This window comes from Lethenteron reissneri, chromosome 36 (assembly GCF_015708825.2).
Source record: "Lethenteron reissneri isolate LAM-NWPU_2019-01 chromosome 36, ASM1570882v1, whole genome shotgun sequence".
Lineage (NCBI taxonomy): Eukaryota > Metazoa > Chordata > Hyperoartia > Petromyzontiformes > Petromyzontidae > Lethenteron > Lethenteron reissneri.
In genome coordinates, this window is record NC_083814.1 from 11,754,328 (window position 1) to 11,776,375 (window position 22,048).

Here is a 22,048-nt window from a genome sequence, read left to right on the forward strand (position 1 = left end):
AATGCTGTGACCGTACGCTCCGTCGACGGAGTTCTTCAATGCGAATCCCATCACGCCCCCGTCGTGAGAATTTCACATTCGCGGGCCTCGCCGCTATGAGCGCCAGCGGCACGCGGATGCCAACGCCACAAGACACAAAGGCAACGATCCCCCGCATAGCCTTAACAGACTGGTGGGGCAAGTGCTGTGAGCAACCACCTATAGAGAGGCCTGCACCACGCCCGAACGTCTTTGGCTCCCCAGTGTCGATATTTACATATTGAACTAGGTACTAATTTGAGGCTGAGTCTACCTAAGAGAGGCCCAGGCCCGGCTTAGATATTCACCGCTGATGTTGCCCGTGAGCGGGATTCTAACCAGAGTCCGCCGGTTTCGTAGCGCAGCGCGTTGATCGCTGCGCCACCGCTCCCCACGAGACAACACTCCACACACGCGCGTTGACAACCAGATGGACACGCAGACACGATAGACAACAGCAAAGGGCTGCCCGCTACTCGTTAACGCTACACCACGGTGTCCCATGCCAACAACAACAGCAGCAGCAACAACAACAACAACAGCAGCAGCCGCAGCATCAACAACAACAACAGCAGCCACCCCCGGAGCTGTCGCTGTGGGCATCGGATTCCGGTACGCGGAACACGAGGACGCGATGACGCAAGCGAAGCTGGTGGTGGTGGTGGTGATGATGGTAATTGTGGTGATGGTGGTGGTGATGCTGATGATGGTGGTGATGCTGATGATGGTGGTGGTAGTAATAATGGTGGTGGTGATGCTGATGATGGTGGTGGTGGTAGTAGTGATGGTGGTGGTGGTGATGCTAATGATGGTGGTGGTAGTGGTGGTAGTAGTGATGGTGGTGGTGATGCTGATGATGGTGGTGGTAGTAATAATGGTGATGGTGATGCTGATGATGGTGGTGGTAGTAATAATGGTGATGGTGATGCTGATGATGGTGGTGGTAGTAATAATGGTGATGCTGATGATGGTGGTGGTAGTAGTGCTGGTGGTGGTGATGCTGATGATAATTATTAATTCAAAGCGCAACGCTCCTCCCTCCATCTCTCCTCCATCTCCCCTCGCAGATCCCTCCCTCCCTCTCTCTACCACCATTCTCTCACCCCTCCCGCCCCATCTCCCTCCCTCTCTCTACCACCATTCTCTCCCAGCTCCCGCCCCATCTCCCTCCCTCTCTACCACCATTCTCTCCCAGCTCCCGCCCCATCTCCCTCCTCCTTCCTCGCGTCCCTCGCTCGCCTCCTTTGCGCCATCCACCGCGGGGAGAGGCTGGACGTCTGCGTGGAGGGAGCGGTGGCGCAGTGGTTAGCGCATCGCGCAGCAAACCCGGCAAAGGACCCCGTTGGATCGCCCTGTTCACGACCAATAACAGTGGTGAATATATAAGCCGGGCCTCTCCTAGGTCGACTCGGCCTCAAATGAGTACCTGGTGTGGTGTTGTGTGAACATTAGCACTGGGGAGACAAAAGCGTCCGGGCGTGGTGCTGGTCACCCACCCCACTCGTGTGCCGTGCCGGCCTTCAATAGGTGCTCGCTAACAGCACTTGCCCCATCAGTCTGTTAAGGCTATACGGGACGTCTTTGTGAGTGTAAATGTGCACACACAAACGCCCACATAGAACCACATGCATATACTGTACACGCAGAGCACATACATACACACACGCCCAAACACACACACAGACCCACACAAATATAGACACACAGACCCAGAGACACATGGACACAGACAGAGACACGCGCGCAGACTCGCACATGCACCCACAGACACACAGAGGGACACCCACAGACACACAGACAGACACACAGAGGGACACACACAGACACACACAGACACACACACAGACACACACACAGACACACACACACACACAGACACACACACAGAGTGGCACACACACACGCGTGATCACGGTGCTTGCATTCGCGTGACGCAGGCGTGGTGCGGGAGAGAGGGTGGAGAGGGAGGAGAGAGAGAGAGGGGAGAGGGAAGAGAAGGGAGGGGGCTCTGAGCTGCTGAGCTGTTCACAGCTCGCCTGACCAGCGGGGCCGAGGCGGCTGTGGTGGTGGTGGAAGACGACGAGGAGGAGGAGACAGAGGTTCGAGGAGGAGGAGGCGGTGGTGGTGGTGAACTCGGAGAAACGTGGAACAACGAAGCCATCGTCGTCATCATGGTGGTGACGGTGGATTTTGACGAATGCCTCAAAGACTCGCCGAGATTTCGGTAAGAGAGAGAGCGAAAGAATGAGAGAGAGAATGAAATAGAGAGGGGGGGGAGCGAGAGAATGACGCACAGAGAATGACACGGAGAGCGAACGAATGATGGAGAGAGAACGAGAGAGCGCAATAGAGCGGCAGAGAGCAGGGGAATGACACAACGAGGGAGCGAGACGAAGAGAATGACAGATAGAATGACACAGAGAGAACGATAGAGAGAGAGCGGCAGAGAGTGAAAGAATTACACGGAAAAGCGATACAGAGCGAGCGAGAGACAGCGCGACACGGAGAATGACGAAGCGAGAGGGAACGACGCAGAGAACGACGCAGAGAACGACACAATGATAGCGCGAGGGAGAGAACGATCGGGAAGGACAGAGGGCGATGATAACGGCACAGATAGAACGACAGCGAGAGCCGTCTCATGGAATTAATGAACCCATTACCTTCATCCCGATGCATCCATCCGTATGCATCCACTCACACACCCACAAAGACAAAGATCACCCGTACAGCCTCTGACGGGTTGCTGGGGCAAGTGCTGTTAGCGAGCAACAATTGAGGCCGGTACGGTACGCGAGGGCGTGGGTGGCCAGCACCACACCCGGCCGCCTTTGTCTCCCTAGTGGTAATACGCACCGCACCAGGTATGAGGCTGAGTCGACCTAGGGGAGACCCAGGACCGGCTCAGAGAATCGTCACTGGGTGTTGGCCGTGAGCGGGATTCGAACTGGGGTGGTCAGGATTCGTAGCGCGGTGCGATAACTACTGCACTCCCGCTCCCCCACCACCACACGTACACACACACACGTACACACACACACGTACACACACACACACACGTACACACACACACACGTACACACACACGTACACACACACGTACACACACGTACAATGATACGCGGATATGCATTCTTGTTTCATTGAGCTGATGGCAGCATGCACCGACACACTCGCGCGCGGGGCGCGTGCGCGTATTGATTGACAAGGAGGATGAGGACGCGAATTGGCCGGCATTATTTGCTGGAGCGAGGCTCTGCGTGCAGATGAGGTCTCTGTCGCCTGGCGTTCTTGCTGCAACGAGACCGTGTGATGGTGATGATGATGGACGACGTTTCGGGCAATGCCCATTATACATGGCACATAAATTATGTACAGCATATGAACTGATTTGCTGCGATGAATAAGGGCCATTGCCCGAAACGTCGCCTATTATATTCTGTCCCCTTTTAAGGCCACACACACAGTGCTCTTGACGATAGTGTTGAGTTTATTTGTTATTTTGTTCGCCAATACAGCAACAGCAGCAGGGGCAGCACCACCACAAAATAATTTGTGGTGATGGAGGGTGCGGTTTGGGCTCTGGCTAGGATTTGCTGCAGAGATGTAATTCATCAGCATCGTTATCATCAGCGGCAGCAGCGCCAGCAGCAGCCATCAATATCGTCGTCGTCATCACGAGCCGTGCATTGCCTATCCACTGCTGGATGAGTTATAAAGCCTCGCCACCAACGACACCGTCGCCATCTCACGCGGTGGTACCGCGACGATGCCACAATCCAGCGGCGTCTCAATCCACCCCGCACAGGAGGAGGAGGAGGCCTGGTTTGTAGCGCAGCGCGCTAACCTCTGCGCCACCGCTCCTCATATAATACGCGCATGACGTCATCGCTCCATCTCCCACACATGGGCGCGTTGCACGATCACAGATAGAGTGGGAGGCTGGTAGGTAACGCGGGGGCCACGCAAGAGATGGCTCCCTTACCGGGAAATTGTTTTTGCGTGCGGATGGCCTGGAAATCGCTGCTCACTCTTGGGAATGGGTCGGAGACTCCAGCCGCCGAACGGGGCACGTGTCACAGAGAGGGTGAGGCCTGACCCATCAGCTCCGCCTGAACAAAGCACGTGCCCCCCCTCTCCACCCCGGGTGTTGTCTGGCTTTGAACACTCAAGCCCCCACTTTGCACGCGCAGCTATGGGGGGGGGGGCGGGCAGTCGTGGAGATTGTTGAGGAGTTCCCAGACCTGGGCGCGATGTGTTTGTGCACCAAGCCAACCCGGGGTTTTGGCAGCGGGGATCTCTCACTCCGGATCGCTCGAGCGTAGGCAGCGTGATACATCGTGGGATGTGGATGGACTGTCGCTTCCAAAGAAATATCCGGGTCTGATTGGAAGGGACAAAAACACTGTGAATTACAACAACGATAATATTCTTATTTTATAATACGTCTTTCGTGGCATCCCGTAACGCAGTAAATTGTTAGAAATGTGTTACAACGTGATTTTTATTTGCCTGCAATTTCACTTTAATTGTTTATGCCTGTAAATCACTGTGTATTGCATTATTTTTTGTGCACAAATAGTGCTCTCGAAATAAAACTTGATTGATTAATTCTAGACACAAGGACCATATTTCACATGCGGCCACTACCAAGCAAATTAAAACCCTGCCACCGAGCAAAATCAGCAATGAATAAACAAAGACGTGGAACCGCAACAATATGATTGCAAAAGGTAAACCCTGTTACCGAATCACCTGCACGGGCTGTCCTGCCTACATAGTCCTGTTCGATTCATCCAAATTGGATTGTGTTGCGAGGAGCTTCAGAGATTATTGAAATATCCGATCAGTGAGTTCCTCCGGCAAGCGTTGGCTGGTTCATGCAGCCCGCATGCCCAGCCACCGCATGGCCAGGCAGCTTCCGTTTGGCCGGATAGAGGGGCCTAAATGGGCGCGGCACGGGCTGGAGCAGAGATGGGCTGATGCGGTACGGGAGGATATTGGAGCTGAGTGGACTTGCTGATGACTTGGTACCAGCGATGTCAAAATGGGGCCTCTGTGGAGGAGGCTCGTGAAGGAAGCCCCTGGGCAGTTCGAGGTCACGGAGGAGTGACCGCTCACAACAACGAGCAGAGCGCCGGGTGACCCAAAACACAGCAAGGTGGTGCTACAGTGGGGAGCACAGCATTGCCAGTAATCTCAGTCAATCAGCCCAAGGATTCGACACTTCACGTGATGGCCTCAAGGTGCACATAGCCTGGCACAAGCGCCGTGGTGCCTGGTTCGCCACTGGCTGTTGGTGGATGCGAGTGTGTGACTGCATGAGTGGGAGAGAGTGAGCGATAATTAAACATTTTTTTATTTTAGAACGTGGCGAATTTGGTGCATGACGTGGGAACACAAAGGCGTGTACTCACGCACTAACACGCGCATCGTGACACAAAGACAAAGACCCCCCGCATAGCCTTGACCGACTGTCGGGGCAAGTGCTGTTAGCGAGCACCTCTGAAGGCCGTCAGCACACGAGGGGGTGGGTGGCCAGCACCACGTCCGGCTGCTTCACCAGGTACTCATTTGAGGCTGAGTCGACCTAGGGGAGGCCCAGGACCGGTTAAGATAATCGTCCCCGGTGTTGGTGACAGTGAGTGGGGAATCGGACTCGGGTCACCGGGCTGGTAGCGCAGCTCAGCGCTATCCACTACACTACCGCTCCCCACAAGGCGATGGTGATGATACACAACATGCACCGTGACATACTACACACACACACGGAGGCATGCACACGAAGACAATGGGCCCGTGTTTAATCTCACACACGGCAAGCACTTTTACTCGAACGCCAGTGATGCATCGGCTGATGGGTCGGTGGCAGGGAGGGATGGATGGTAAGGGGTGTGGAGGGAGGGAGATGGAGAGGAGGGGGGGGGGGATTTAGAGGGATGCAGATGGAGGGAGGGGTGCTGGAATTGAGAGGGATAGAGAAGAGGGGTGCGGGAGGGAGGTATGAAGAGGGTGAGGAGAAATAAGGATGTCACGGTGGTGAGATGTTAACTCCCTCGACTGGTGTACAGGAGGTCGTGGGTTCGATCCCGACCCTGACGCATGTTGTATATTTGGTGCTTGCGTGCCTCTCACTCCGTGGTGAGATGTTGACTACCTCGCCTGGTATACGGGAGGTCGTGGGTTCGATCCCGACCCTAACGCCTGCTGTATATTTGGAGTTTGCGTGTCTCTCTCTCCGTGGTGAGATGTTAACTACCTCGCAAGGTATACAGGAGGTCGTGGGTTCGATCCTAACCCTAACGCCTTCTGTATATTTGAGGTTTGCGTGTCTCCCCGTGGTCGCGTGGATTTTTCTCCAGGTCCTCCGTTTCTTCCCCCTCCACATTTCGAATCGACATCACGCGTTCAGAGTTATTGGCTGATTTTCATTTTCACTTTGATGATAAGCCACTTCGTTGTTCTATCATTTGTGATAGCCATGTAGCTCAGTGGATCTTACCTGGTAAAAAAAAAAACAAGTTTATAGCTTTAAATAGTTTATAAGGAAGGATGGAACAGGGACGGTGGCAGATGGAGAAACGGAGAGGGAGACCGGGAGGGGGAGATATGGAGAGACAGAGCAGGGAGATGGTGCCAGGGAAGTCCCCGCATCTCCCGCTTCTCCTCGTCAGGGTGACTGACATATCTTAATTGCCATCCGTTAATTAATGAGGTGAGAGCCTATCGAGATTCATTGTCTCATCCCGTGCGCCAGAGACCTCGTTTCGGAGAGGGAAATTGAGTTGAGATTTTGGTTCTGTTTGCGAGTTTGTTTTTTCAGCTGTCCACGTTCGTCTGTGTGCGTTTGTGCAACTGTTGTTTGTCTGTGTGTCTGTGCGCGTCTGTGTGCGTGTGTGTGTCTGTGCGCGTCTGTGTGCGTGTGTGTGTCTGTGCGCGTCTGTGTGCGTGTGTGTGTCTGTGCGCGTCTGTGTGTCTGTGCGCGTCTGTGTGTCTGTGTGCGCGTGTGTGTGTCTGTGTGCGTCTGTGTGTCTGTGTGCGTGTGTGTGTCTGTGTGCGTGTGTGTGTCTGTGTGCGTCTGTGTGTCTGTGCGCGTCTGTGTGCGCGTGTGTGTGTCTGTGTGCGTCTGTGTGTCTGTGCGCGTCTGTGTGCGTGGGTGTGTCTGTGTGCGTGTGTGTGGCTGTGTGCGTGTGTGTGTGGCTGTGTGCGTGTGTGTGTGGCTGAGTGTGCGCGTCTGTGTGCGTGTGTGTGGCTGTGTGTGTGTGGCTGTGTGTGTGTGGCTGTGTGTGTGTGGCTGTGTGTGTGTGGCTGTGTGTGTGTGGCTGTGTGTGTGTGGCTGTGTGCGTGTGGCTGTGTGCGTGTGTGTTTGTGTGCGTGTGTGTGTGGCTGTGTGCGTGTGTCTGTGTGGTGGGGAGCAGGTGGTGTAGCGTTCAGCGCGCTGCGGTGCTACGAACTAGGCCACCCGGGTTCGATTCCCGCTCACGGCCAACACCGGTGCCGATTTTCTGAACCGGTCCTGGGCCTCCCCAAGGTCGACTTAGCCTCAAATGAGTACCTGGTGCGGTGTGTGGTAAACATCGCTACTATGGTGACAAAGGCGGCCGGGCGTGGTGCTGGCCATCCACCCCTTCGTGTGGCGTTCCGGCCTTCATAGGTGATGGCGAACAGTCTGATAAGGCTCTAATGGAGATGTTCGTCGTTGTGTCTGGGTGGAGAGCGGTGATGCTGTGGTTAGCGCACTCCGCTACAAACCCGAATTGGATATCAGCGACGAGTGATATATCTGAAGTGGTCCTCGAGGTCGACTTAGTTTTAAATTAGTACCTGCCTGCTACGGTGTGAACATCCCCACGAGGGAGACAAAGGCGGTCGGGCGTGGTGCTGGCCACCCACCCCCTCGTGTGCTGTGCTAGCCTTCATTCTCGCTAACAGCACTTGCCCTACCAGTGTGTTAAGACTCGGGGGGGTGGGGGGGGTGGATCTTTGTGAAGTGGTGGCAGAGTCGTTCACATCGTCACGATCATCGCCATCTATTATTCATACCGTGGCTCCCATGCAGGACAGCCCGAGGCTCCAGAACAAGGAGGTGCTTGAGGTCACAACACCATGAGGCTCACTCGGTCGGAGATGTGGTCACAGACGAACCCGCGATGTTACAACAACAACAACGGAGAGATCGGAAGGCAGCAAACATGAACAGGCCAAATTAAAACATCAACGCGTTGGGCGATAACGCTGCGGCATTAAAACAAAAAGTGTAATGTGTATCACAATCGTTGGCGTTTTTGGGAAAAGAAGGGTCATTGCCCGAAACGTCGCTTCTCATGTATTTCTTTTATCTTCAGGCCACACGCATTGTTATTGGCTCGTGCAGGGTGTCGGCAAACACAATAACAAGGAGAGACATTTTAGTTTAGAATTCTAAAAATAAAATTTAAAAAACCCTCAATATTTCAAGAGCCGCACTGTGATGGCAGTGGTGGTGGTGGTGAATACGAGACGGCGGTGGTCCTCGTTAAATGAGGTCACGAAGCAGCAGAGCTCCTTCAGGAGCCGCAGGTTTCCGGCCCCCTGGCGAGTTTGTTGAGAGTTGTTTGTTAATTGTGGAGCCACTGCCAACGCAGCAGCAGCAGCAGGCAGCGCTCGCAAGTAGCGTGTGGCGTGTGTCTCCGTGTGCCGGGCGTGGTGCTGACCCCCCACCCCCCACCCCCCCACCCCCCCACCCCCCCACCCCCCCACCCCCCCACCCCCCCACCCCCTTGTGTGCCGTGCCGGCCTTCATAGGTGCTACTCACGAACAGCACTTGCCTCCAACAGTCTGTTAAGGCTACACGGGCGGGGAGGGGGGTCTTTGTCTTTGCCTTGCATTGTGCGCGTGGGAATCAAGCAATTTGGATGCGAGGGTTGGTAGATCATGTAAAGATCTGTCAAACTCTCAAATCCCTTAGAGCTCAGTTCGGTTTATTTTGAAGCTCTTAAATTGGGTTTAATCATCAACAACAACAACAACGCATCTCCGACAAAGGAAAGAGGTCACGGTAAAATGCATTAAGAATAAACCATAACAGATAAGAGAAGTAAAAAAAAAATAGCTATAAAATCATAATGGCAATATAAAAATAAAATGTAAAGAAAAATTAGGTTAAATATAGATTATCATCAAATACCACAGTGTATCTCTAAAAAAAATACGAATTAAAATCTGCCATAGTAATTATAATGCGGATACAGCCTCAAACACGATTGCGTTATTGTGAGAAATAAAATAAAACAAAACGCAGCATCCATTTTTAAAAATCGCAGTGTAAACAACGCACACAAAGTGTCCGCTTGCAGGCAAATAATATTGATACCTCGTCTAATGCTTTTATACGGAGTTCCAAGGTGGTCAGACGATGGCAGGACGGGCGAGCTGGCGAGCTTTGTGAACCCATCTGCGTCTCAGACACGAGGTGCCGATAATCGCCGGCTTCGTGTGCGCGGTGTGTGGGGGGGGGCTTCTCCGGTGTTCTTCAGTTCCCCGCCACACCGAGCGAGGCAGGGCCCGAGATTTGAAGCTTTCGTGACTGCAAGGATTCATACTCTTGGTTCTTTCGGTAAAGTCACGTATCCTTTGATACAGATGTTTTGCTGTGACAGATTCACCTGAAGACGGAAGCTTGTGTTGCCTCCGAAACGTCGTGATTTTATTGTTTTTATTTTTTATTAATTTTAATTTCATTTTTTACCTACATGGTGACTTTACCGAAAGAACTAAGAGTATGGCAGGGCCCTCTTGAAAATGGCCAAAAGAGTCCTGAGACTCGGCAGCCAGGAGGGGAACTTTGCTTCACTATGATCCGACATCGAGGACATTTCGGGGTCAAGTTCCGTTACGAGATTAGGGACCTGGCCGAGAGAACGCCGGCCACATTGATCCAAGGGGTTTTCCCGAATACCTGGCTGGATGGGGATGGCTTCGTTTTATTCGCATGTTTTTGGGTGATTCGTTTGCCTTTCCTGCACTTTGCACTCCAATCGTGAGTTTTGTATTGCTCGTTGTGGTAACGTTCTTACCCGCCCCGACTGGACATCTGTGAAAAAAAGAGCTTTATAGCTAATCGGATTCCTCCAGTATGAATACATATTATGATACATAACAGAGGGTTTTTTTTCATGGATTAGATCGCTTCAACATAAATGTGTTCTTAAACCCGCCACCACCCGACACAGCCAAATTAGTAAGGTTTGTCACGTAAACAAAACGTAGCTGATTAGTTACGAGTTCAGCACACCGGTGTGTTGGAGAGTAAACCCACTGCAACGTTTACCATTCTGATATTCTGACGTTCTGACAACGTTAAGCGGATTAGCCTTTTGAGCTAAGGCAATTGCGTCACGCCCCACGTGCCCTGCATCTCTGTGACGTCGTCGCGTCGCGTCGCGCTGCAAGTGAAGGTGACGGGCTTGCGGTGGCGAAGGCGAGACGCGGCCGCGGACAAATCAGCACACGTGTGGGGAAAACTGTCCTTGTAAACCCACGCATGCATGCGTATGCACGGTTTTTCCTCCTTGTTTTTATTTCAATATTTACAGTATTGGGGGTTTTCCGGTGTTGGCGCTTCTTCAGAAGGCAGGGAACTTGTGGTGGTGGGGGAGTAGTGGGGGGGCGGCAACTGCGGTCGCTTAGTGAAAATGAAAACATTCTCGAGGAGAAAAATAATAATACTTTGTTTCGTAATAGGAGCCCAATAGGCGCCTATTGTAACTTCCCCATGACAATCTCGCTCTGTTCCAAATACCCCTAATAACCGCATAGCCAAGCTTTGTGCATTTCAGCCTCGGTGTGGCCTGGGTTGGAGACCCAGGCAATGTATGTCCACACCCGGCGCACCACATCCAGTATACATATCCTGCTGTGGCCATGTGACTACTACGGCTATAGAAGAACCCCCGCCCGTTTGCCCCGTTACACACGAGGGCAGGATATGTCGCTGGAAGGGACGATGACCGACGGTCAAGAGCAATGCCAGTGGCAGCTTCGGAACGAACGGAACGCGACCCCCCCCCCCCCCCCCAGAGGACTTCCATGGGGGTGCTCAGTGGATTGTCAACATCGTAGGACAGCTTGGGGAGGCCTTCATCCAGCAGTGGATTGATTGCTCGTGGCTGTGACGATGGGAGATGATGATGAAGACGTGGGGGGGGGGGGCACGCTGTGTCTGTCCGTGTTTATTTGAAGGACCCACTGCATCCCACCGGCTTCCCAGGTTCACAAACGCAAGAGCTGCCCCGTGTTGTTGTTGTTGTTGTTTCGCTGAAGTGGCCCTCTTAGTTTTTGGACGTCACCCCTACAGGCACACCTCACCCCCTACAGCCACACGTCACCTCCACAGGCACACATGTCCCTACAGACACACGTCACCTCCACAGTCACACGTGTACCTACAGGCACACGTGCCCGTCCAGGCGCACACTTCCATATGGACACGCGCGTCCCTACAGGCACGTGCCACCCCCTCTCTCTGTGCTCAGCGGCCGGACTTAGAGAGCCATAGTTAAAACGCAGCCGCGCAACAGCTTAACGGGCTAATCCGCAGATGTTGCCCGCTTGCGTGCACGCGTGTTAGCGCACGCGGGTGCGTGTGTGTACCTAGGTCAGCTCAGCCTTCGATGAACCCCCTGTGGGGTGCGTCATCATCAGCGATGACGTCAACATCATCGCCATAATAATCAGTGGATTTAGTATTTGTGTGGGTATATCCCTGGCATCGTCTGCAGTTGTTTCACACGAGGAGTTGGAAATCGGCTGCGTGGTTTTACCCAATGTAAGTAATTTTAGAGTAACCGTGCAGTAATTATTTTTCACATCTGCCAACTTTGAAGCGAGTCTTTTTCGAAGAACGTTACAGGATCGTTCAGCCTCCAACGTGAAGCAGTGGGCTGGAGTTGGTGATTAGTGCCCCCCGGAGTATTCACCAGGGCGGCCCACTGGGGTCGAACCGCCAATCCTCTGCAACCAGCAGCAATCGGCGGGTATCGCGCTGACCTCTGGGCCACGTCACGTGCTCCAATGCCACCGTGGAGACAACGGCAGCCAGACAGACCTGGTGCTGGCCACAACAAAGACAAAGATCCCCCGTATAGCCTTAGCAGAATTTTGGGGGCAAGTGTTGTTAGCGAGTAGCAACCCGATGAAGGGCCGGCCTTAACAGGTGCTCGCTAACAGCAGCGCTGGCGCAATTTCCAGGCTGCCAAGAGGGCTTCTCCATTGGCCACGTTGCCGTTTGCGGGCCGCGAGTCTGGGGGCGGCCTGAGAATCGTCCGCACATCCGTGGCAGGCCACGTCTCTCGCGAAACTGCTGGGGGGGGGGAGTCGCCAATGATAACCGCGCTTGTGTCATCATCCACATCAGCCACGCTCGATCCGCTGCTGGTCGGAGGCCCACTGTCCCCAAGCCGTCACCGCCACGACCTCTCGCGACCACGCAAAGTAACCGATCCGCCTTCAAGCCTCCCCCCAACCACCCCCTTTCGAGGGTTATGGAAAGCAACCGTGACCGTCACGGGAGTCGAACTGGGAACTTGCTGTTCCCCTGGTGGCGGCACCGACGGGAAGGGCTGCACTGCGGAGTCGCGGGTGTAATGCTTGGGACGAGAATGAGAAAGAAAGGGGGGGGGAAGAGGGGGGGGTGAGCAGCATGGGGAAATGAACAGAGAAGCGGGAGCAGAGGGGGGTCGGGAGAGATGAGGATCGGGAGGAGGAGGAGGATGAGGCTGCATCAGAGCCTCGACGCTCCTCCTGCTGCACGAAGGAGCGGCGTCTGTTTTCACAGCGGGCGGCGGGAATGAGCGTTCGGAGTGGGGGCGGCCACAACACAAATCACGTGGTTTACGGGAGGCTTGAGCGGTTCGATGTGGAGGTGAAGAGATGAGGGGGAAGGGATTCCGAGTTGGGAGTGGTCACGTAGAAGCCACGCGGTTTACGCGAGGCGGTGAGCTGGTGTCGATGGAGAAAAATAGATATGTGGATGAGAGGGGAGGGGTTCAGAGTGGGGGTGGCCACACACAGGTCACGTGGTTGACGAGAGGCTTGGTGTACGTGTGTGTGTGTGTGTAAACTCTTTATCGACGTATACTTGAGTTTCGCACGAGCTCCGTGTTTGTTTCCACCCGGTTAAAACAATCAAAACCCCGTGAATTCATCAGCCGCACCGACCCGTATCTCCGCGTCAACACAAACTGTTGGCAGAACGACTCCCCCCCCCCCCCCCCCCTCGTGTTTACGTTCAACCAACAACAACAGGCTTCGTGTAAACGCGCAAACCCCAAACCGGGTTTGCCCTTCTGGTTCTGATCATCAGTCACGCCGATTAAACAGCGACGTGGCGGTGGTGATTCTTCCTTGGCAGCGGTGCCCCCAAGTCCCCGGGCAAAACAACGACGACCACAACAGCGCATCGGTCAATAACGCTGCACGGAAGAGGGGAACTTGTATAAATATATAGGCGACGTTTCGGGCAATGGCCCCCCGTTTCACGAAAATTGAGTGTGTGGTGGGTGTGCGTGCGCGGGATAGTGTGGTTATTGGATGTGCTTGTGTCAGTCTGCATCCCCAATCCCCCAACGCCCCTCCCCTATCCCCCCACCGCCCCTCCCCTACACATTGAACTCAAAGTATATATGTAATATAAATTACTTAATTACATTTTACTTACTATATTCACCATATTCTTTTATAAGCCGCACATTTAATTAATAAGTTCATTATTAGGTGACCTGGTGTGGCTAAATGTGGGTCCAGCTAGCTGGCGTCTTTACTGATCTGTTATTTCGGCACAAAACTGGTCCTAATAATTACACTTATAATTATTGTTGTTTGTATGCACAAGAACCCCTCACTGAGTCTCATGGCTCACTCTCAGGAGGGTCCTGCCCAGCTTTGGCGTCATGGGTAACGACGGTGGCCGTGTGTAATCCCAACCGAGTGATCTGCGACATAAATAGTTTTTTTTTAAATAAAAACCGGACCGTGACGCCAGCGCACGCAGGATTACTTCACCAGGGCGGCCGCTGGAATCCGAACCGTGAACCACCCACCTACCCACCGCCCCACAGTGGATGAATCTGCGACTTAAACGACCGAAATAGCGGTAGTTTTTTTTTTATTATCACAGTGCTACTGTGTAACCGTTGCAAAGTAGATTGGGTGGGGGGGCCCCCTCAAAATCTGAGACCATGGGCTGTACCACCACCCCCCCAACCACCACCCCCCCCCCCCCCCACCGCGTTAATCCGACCGTGCTCATTGGCTTTGTCCGGAACAAATAAAGGATTTTTCTTGGATGTTGAGATGATAGCGGCGAGTCTGAGAAAGACATCTGGACGGAGTTTCGTCAAAATCTGTCCGGGACTTTTCTTGGGCGGGTCTGGCCCGTGGAGTCTATGAAGAGACATTTTTTTTGGTTTTCTTCCCGTGGCTTATGGACACTGAAGAGGTGCGATCGTCTCGCTGACGTGAGGCTCGGGGTGACGGAGCCCGGACACACACACGCACAACGAAAATATATACACACACAAGTGAGAAAAATCATGCATACGCATGGATTGCGCGACGCTTACCACGCACGCAGATTACGCGATGCTCAACACCCTAGCGTAGCAGCACCCTCCTGATAAAGGAGACCCCGAGACTCGTTGAGGCTTTCCTGTCTAACTAAAGGAAGCTTCATTTCACCGCCCGTGGTGTAATGGTGAGCATGGTAAGAGTCGGCCAGAATGCACCGTCTAGGGTGGGGTTTTCTACCATTCCCTCCAGCGGGAGGCCTCCGCCGCCGGCTGGAGCGGCGGTGACGGTGCCGCCTGAAGTAGCGCAGTTGCAGGGGCCTGCACCTTTGTCGTTTTTTTATTTTACACCACCGCGGCCGATTTGGGGTCGGTGCGGTGCCACAGCGGCCAGCGCCGTGGCTGTCCCTCTCCGCCTCTCTGCCAACTGCTGTGTCCCGTCGTCGGTGGGCGACGCGGCCCGCCGCCACCTCTTGTGGCCGCCACGAATTGCAGTGCAGCAAACCACTTCTCCTTCCTTCTTCGTCTTCTCATTCTGATTTCTTAGCCTCCTGCTTTCTTCGTCTTCCTCTTCTTCTTCCGTATGGATTAATGACGGCAGGTTTAAAGATGTAATTGTTTGCGTAAGTTTGAAATCCACTCGATTGTCTGTTCAGAAGCCGAGTGGCTCCCGGTCCCTTCCTCCTTCCAAGGAGTGAAGACGGCAACAACGGAGGCGGCCGACGGTTTGGGATTCGTGGCCGCGCACTCGCAGGCCGCCGAGTCGTCGACCCGCAGCGAGTCCCCGTGCCTGCCGCTTGCGCCCGCAGACGACCGGCGCTACCCCCCCCCCCACCCCAGCTGCACCCACAGGGCCACGCCGCTCCGGTCGCTTCACACCCACGCGATCCGCACGCGCTGCCCACCGGCGGGGCACGCCGCCGTTGATGCGGTGTGGTCTCGACAGCGAATTGTGATCGCGAGCGCAAGGTTTAGAGAGAGAGAGATTTAAGAACGTGGATGTTGATGTGTGCGCGGGGGGGGGGGGGTGGAATGGTTAGCGCGCTGCGCTACGAACCAGGCGACCCGAGTTCGATCCCCGCTCACGGTCCCCGTATCGGCTGTAAACAGACTTTTTGGGGCAAGTACTGTTAGCGAGTAGCACCTATGAAGGCTGGCACGGTATACGAGGGGGTGAGTGGCCAGTACCACGCCCGACCACCTTTGTCTCCCCAGTGGTGGAAATCGAACTCGGGTTTCCAGGGTTCGTAGCGCCGTGCGCTAACGTTGCACTACCACAACACACAGAGACACACGTGGTCAGCAGAGCTAGGCTTGGCTAGAATAAGCTATTTTGTGCCTGTCCTAGGTCGACTCAGCTTTAAATGAGTACCCTATGCGGTGTGTAAAGTGTCAGCATTTTGGAGACAAAGGCGGCCGGACGTTTGTTCTGGCAACACCACGCCCTTGCGCGCTGTGCCACCCCTAATAGGTGCACACTAATTGCACTTGGCCCGACAGCATGCATGAAGCTACGCGGGGGATCTTTGTTTGTGCGTGGGTATGTGTGTACAGCTGCAGCTCGAAAACAGCTAGCCCGAAAGTCTGCAAGCGAGAATGCGATCATCACTTTGCAGCTGGAGGTTTTGCGATTCCCCTCCCCTCCCTCCCGATGCCGAGGGTAAATGGGCGAGGTTCAGGACTGCGGCTCGTGCAGCTGCTGTGGCCTCATTGGGTACACCCCCAGTCCAGACCTCTGGCTGGTCGAGGAGATGTTGGCAAGCCAGCTGGGAAGAAACAGCCAGGCTCATTGTCTGCACTCACCCATGCCCTAGAATGAGAGGGCTTACCCGCAGCCTTCACTCGGAGGTTCAGAGAGATAGAGAGAGCCCATTTGGCACGAGAGAGTTGAGTTGCTGGCCTGGGCTTCGTAGCAGATGGAAACTGCCGCAGCGCGTCCACAAAGGGGATGTTGATGAAAGAAGTGGAGTGATGAGATCGGTCCTCGTGCGGGTCCTTAGTGGAGTATCACATCGCTGAGATCATGAGAGGTGGCAGCGGCTTTGGTGAGGCCTTCGCCCAGCGGTGGATTGATGGAAGTTACCTTTGTGGCCAACGATCAGAAATCACTCGATGATTCTATTTGAAAAGTTATTTGCAGTGCTACACCTATAAACTATACTCAACAATGGTGATCTCATCTCTGAGCCTCAATATGTGGCCCACAGATTTTCTGAATGTGTCCGTGAGGTCGTACAGGAAGGATGGCGGATCCTCTCGGGCCCAGCTAAAATCATGGGGCAAGGTGGAGTTGACCCCGCTAGGTCTGCAGAGCCTAGAATATTGAAGGAAGTAGCCACCCTCTGTAGCCTATAGGTTGGCTGAAGAGCGACCTACCGAGTAGGTACAAAGAGCAATTCAGAGCCTGACAATAGCTGAGAGAGGTTGACGGTTGTGTACAGGCTGCCTTGACTGGCGTTGTTGTAGCCGCTAGGACCACTAGGATGGTTTCCTCGGGATTTCTAAGAAGGGGAGACCGCACCGATTATAACAACCACCGGGGCATCTCCCACCTCCGTGTGTGTCGGTCAAGGTCCCGGAAAGGATGATTCAGCGTCACTTTGCCAGGCATGGTGATGAGAGGCTGACGGTGCTCCAGTGTAGACTCGGGCAGGAGCTGTCCATCTGCTACAGTAGAGGTGTAAGCAAGGCCAGTGATGTCATCAAGAAACCAGGGCTTTGGATTCTCCTCTGCTTGCTATCATTAAGGACCTTCATGATGGGGGGGGGGAGGGGGCATGCCCGGGTAAAGCTGCGTGGTCGGGAGTCAGAGCCGTTTCCGGTTCACCTTGGGGTACGACAGGGATATCCTCTGGCCCCTTACAGTATTTAACATCTTCATTGACCACATAGTTCTAGAAAATGTTCCGTGGCTGTTTCGCAGGAATGTCAATCTGTTAGAGATATTCAATAGGAGGCTGATCGATAGCCAGGTGCAATTAAGGGATGGCTGCCTATTTGTCAACGATGTTTTGTATGCTGATGATCTGGTAATCGCTGCACACTCTGAGAATGAGTTGGATACTATGCTGCTGAACTTTGTGCATGCCACTAAGAGGTGGGGCTATATCATATCACCCCCACCAAAACAAAGTAACTGCCTGGGTATTTTGTTGTTGTTGTCCTTCCCCCGCACCTCCGATTAGCACGGTTGGCTACGTACGGTGCGAAAGAATTTCAACATAGATGCATGTCATCAAACGCTCCACCCCCGTCCACTTTACATGAGTAATGGGGAACTTGTGGAGAGAGTGGAGGAGTTCCCATACCTGGGTAGCATGCTCATCACCAGCTCCGGTTTGGCAGCAGAGTTCTCACTTCTAATCAGTCGAGCAACATTGTCTTATCATCCATCGGCTGCATAACCACTGTGGAATCTGCCTGGCATTTTGTTCCACACAATGCTGCAGGTCCTCTGGACCACAGCTCACAGAACCTTGTAAGGTCTGGACACAGTCTCCTTCAGTGACCTCCTCCAGCAGGCCAAGCTGCGTTGGCTGGGTCACGTAGCCCGCATGTCCTGCCGCCGCATGCCCAAGCAGCTTCTGTTTTGTCGGATAGAGCGGACTTAATGGGCACCGCAGGGGCTAGCAAAGAGATGGACTGATGTGGTATGGGAGGATGTGGAGCTGAGTGGACTTGCTGATGACTTGTACCAATAATGTCAAGATCGACCTCTGTGGAGAACGCTCGTGAAGGAGGCTACTGGGCAGTTAGAGACAGTCGCCCTCCAGCAACAACGGAGGGCAACGGAGCGACGCTCACAACAAGGGGCAGAGCGCCGGGCGACTAAAATACAGCAAGTTGGCGCAGTAGGGAGCACAGGTGGTGCATCTACCGGTCATCTCAGTCGGTCAACCCATAACAACATGCGAAGGTCACCCACCCACCCCCTCTCATTCATAGGTGTCCAGCGCCGGCCATTCTTAGGTGCTCGCTGAGAGCACTTGCCCCAGCGGGCCCATTGGAGGCTACACGGGGCACCTCTGTCTGTGCGCGTCGCCTCGTCGTGATGAATGACACCCCGGGCGCCCATACACTTTCCGCCAACCTTGCCAAGTGGAAATATCTCGGCTCCGAGGGGCCCGTGCCCTTTCTGCGACCGTCCCCGTACAATGAACGCCCGGACCCCGACACGAAATTGTTTGAAGACGAAAGAGCACAGTAAATTATTTATTGGCGCCGAAATGTTATGCATGAATGGTGGCCCTCTCTTGAAATAAAGGCCGTTATTTTAAAACCAATTTGAATCCCCCCCCTCTGCCCCCCCTCCAAGCCTCTGTCCATCCAGCAGTAGGCACGGGTGTAGTAGCACAGTCTACGATGGGTTGGGGTTAATGTGCGCGTGCTCCCACGTCTTCCAAGACGTCCGTCTGTCGAGCTGTTGGAGGAGTCGGCCCGAAATTACCTCCTCGAGGGGGTCGTCTATCACCGGAGGCCCATTCTGGCGGCAGTGGCGTGAGAAAGCCGTTGCAGGGCTGCGCCTTTGACCTTTGCAGAGCCAAAACCGTTTGGTGGAGGGCAGAGGGCGGGCGGGCGGGCAGGCGAGCACGCGAATGAGCGAACAGTGGTGCGAGATGAAAGTGGATCAGAGCTACGTGTGTGATGGAATGGGGTCACGGGAAGAGATCTGGGAGGGGGGATCTGGAAGTGAGGACCACCCAGAGAGAGGGAACGTGTCACATCACACCACAGGGATGTTTTGACCAACGCGATTAAAAAAAAAAAGAATCCTCCCGTTTGTCCTTGGCATCGCCACCACCAACAACAACAACAATTTGAACACTGTCTGTAAAACGATGAGAAACAGGGAGGGATTGATGCACAGCTTGCTTTGTGTTCGGTCGTCGTGTGGGTGTCTTGTCAGTAACTCAAAAGCCCTCCACCACACAGCGACAGCGCCAATCAAACCGAGTTGTCGCGTCGTGGGCAAACGTGGCCAATTGATTTGGTGATTCGGCAAAAACCGGAGTCTAAAGGAGGAGAGCGGGAGGAATGTTTTAAAGTCCAAGCAACACTTGTGACCATTTTTATGTATACGCACACGTAAATATGTATGTACAAGATTTCTCCTATCTTACATGCAAATTTCTCTAGCCCCGCCCACTGACCCTTTGGATCCACCGATCTCTAACCTTTATAACTCCCTGCCTGAGCAGCGCTCCCGCCATATATCTTTTCCAACTCTTAGATTTTTTCGGTCAAGTCACGTACTGCATTGTCACTGACGTCAAGCACCTTGAGATTGTGTGAAAGGCCGCTGCTGTAAGTTTTTGTGTTTAGTTTATTGTTTTTCACCCCCCACACGCACCTCCGATTAGCACGGTTGGCTACGTACGGTGTGAAAGAAGTTCAACATATCTAGTTGTTATTTTTATCATGATTAGAAGTGGAGGGGAGAAATGCACTCGTGCAAGTAAAAATGCGTCTTCCCGAGTGGCGACTCATTGTTACGGTGATGATGTTGATGATGGTGATTGCGCAACTGACAATTACCGGGACGTTTAATGTCCCCGGGAAGACGGAATCATTTCCCAGGAGATCAGCTTCCTCCTTCTCATCATCAACAACAAGAGGAGGATCCTGGGGTTAAAAAAAAATCCCAGGATTTGTGGTAATCCTGGACACTCGGCAGCAGTAGGCAATGACTTCTGCACTGTGCTGATGGTCCCTAACAAGGGTGTCATCGATTGTGAGGTCTGCTCATCGTCCTGACACTGCTGTCTAAAACAATTATAAATCCGGCCCGGAATGTTGACTCGTTCGAGTTTGCCCTTTCTCCGTGCACGACGTCACGTGGTACGCGAGTGTGGCGATGACATCACGTGGTACACGAGTGTGGTGATGCAGCCCTCCACACATTAAGGTGTTTTCAGCTGCATTAAAGGAGTGTTCACTCATGTGGAAGGAAACCGGAGCGCCCGGAGTAAAGGCGATATATCCGACCTTGTCACATATCTGCCTGTACCATCGGTACCCCGGCAGTGGCTTCAATTGGGATGGAGGTGTGCGCTCAGTGGCAGCGACTTCCTCTGACCGTGACCTCTTCCGTGTGACCCCTGCTCCCCCCCCCCTCCCCCACTAGGGCGAGCCTCGAAGAGGTCGAGGGCGATGTGGTGGAGCTGGAGGTCAAGCTGGAGAAGGTAGGTGACCCCCGAACTCTGCACCTGCACCCCCATTCTTCTCCCTTGGAACCCTTTCCACCGTCCAGTCCTTTTTATTCTGTCAAAACATTCTTTGACAGGTATATTCATGTATGGCCGTATTCACGTTGAACTTCTTTCGCACCGTACGTAGCCAACTTTACTAATCGGAGGTGCGGAATTGCATTCATGATTTAGTCTGTTATATTTCTAAACGATCGATGTGGAGTTAAAAAAAAAACTCCAGTAGCAGTGTGCGACTGTGGTCATCCAGAACAGACCATACAGCAAAGTCATGTAGAAGGGAAATAATAACATAATACAAATATTAAACAATAAAAATTCTCACGACGTTTCGACTGCAACACAAACAATCATCATCAGGTGTGAAATCCACAGCAAGAAAGTACAGGAAAAACCGCCACTTTTTTCAAATTTTTTTGCTGTGGATTTCCCACCTGATGATGATTGCTTTTGTTGCAGTCGAAACGTTGTGAGAATTTGTATTGTTTCATATTTTTATTATTTTATTATTTCCCTTCTACGTGACTTTACCGAAAGAACCAAGAATTTGAATCCCTGCAGTCACGAAAGCTTTAAATCAAAATTTAGACCGTACAGCGTACAACGCGTTACCCAATGCCTCGATCCACAAATACGAAGGAGACATCGCGGCAATTTCAACTCCGCTGCTCCTGACGCGGCTATCTGGCTTGACCAACCTGATTGTGAAATTGCGTCATCGGCCGTGCGACAGAAGAAGAAGATGATGTGATGAGTGAACAAAAAAAAATCGTCGAGGCTGACGGCGGCTCCGACTGCTAAGCCGGGCCTTCAACGCAGGAGGGGGGGGGGAGGAACAGCGACACGACACGAACTCTCGCTCTCTCTCGGCTGAAGCCCTCTCGTTGTTGCAGCCAGCAGCAGCAGCAGACCTCGACATTGGCATCGAGCTCCTAAACATCTGGCTGCTGCTGCTGCTGAGCTTCACGAAAAAAAAGGCACTGCTGAGCCAGAGGCAAGAGCGGTGCGCGACTGACCGTGACGAGACGGAGCAGTTGCCGAGTCTCTACCGAGCAACGATGCAGACCGACATGACGTGCGTTGGCCAGTCCATGTGCTGCACCCGCATATAAATAGATTCAGCGAGTTCACCGATTGGCTGCGCCGATAGTGGTGATGGTTGGGGAGGAAATTGCGTGCCCCACACGCCCGGCATTTATCAAGTACACAGATTACCGCCGGATGCTGCTGCTGCTGCTACTGCTCCTTCTGCTGCTGTTACTGCTGCATTGGCGGTGGTA

General features: G+C 53.4%; 1 protein-coding gene across 6 annotated transcripts in view; it reads left to right on the top strand.

Moving 5' to 3' along the window:
- The first annotated feature begins 217 nt into the window (after positions 1-217).
- Positions 218-22,048, top strand: part of ACAP1 (ArfGAP with coiled-coil, ankyrin repeat and PH domains 1) — a 77,847-nt gene continuing 56,016 nt past the window's right edge. For 2 of the 6 annotated variants that reach the window (XM_061566145.1, XM_061566144.1), the window contains exons 1-4: positions 218-630; positions 1,086-1,392; positions 2,050-2,242; positions 20,687-20,744. In XM_061566145.1, coding sequence (XP_061422129.1) covers positions 2,190-2,242; positions 20,687-20,744 — 111 coding nt within the window. In that variant the 5' untranslated portion in view covers positions 218-630; positions 1,086-1,392; positions 2,050-2,189. Of the gene's footprint in view, positions 631-1,085; positions 1,393-2,026; positions 2,243-20,686; positions 20,745-22,048 lie in introns of those variants that run through there. The other 4 variants (XM_061566140.1, XM_061566146.1, XM_061566141.1 and 1 more) reach the window with 3 other exon arrangements.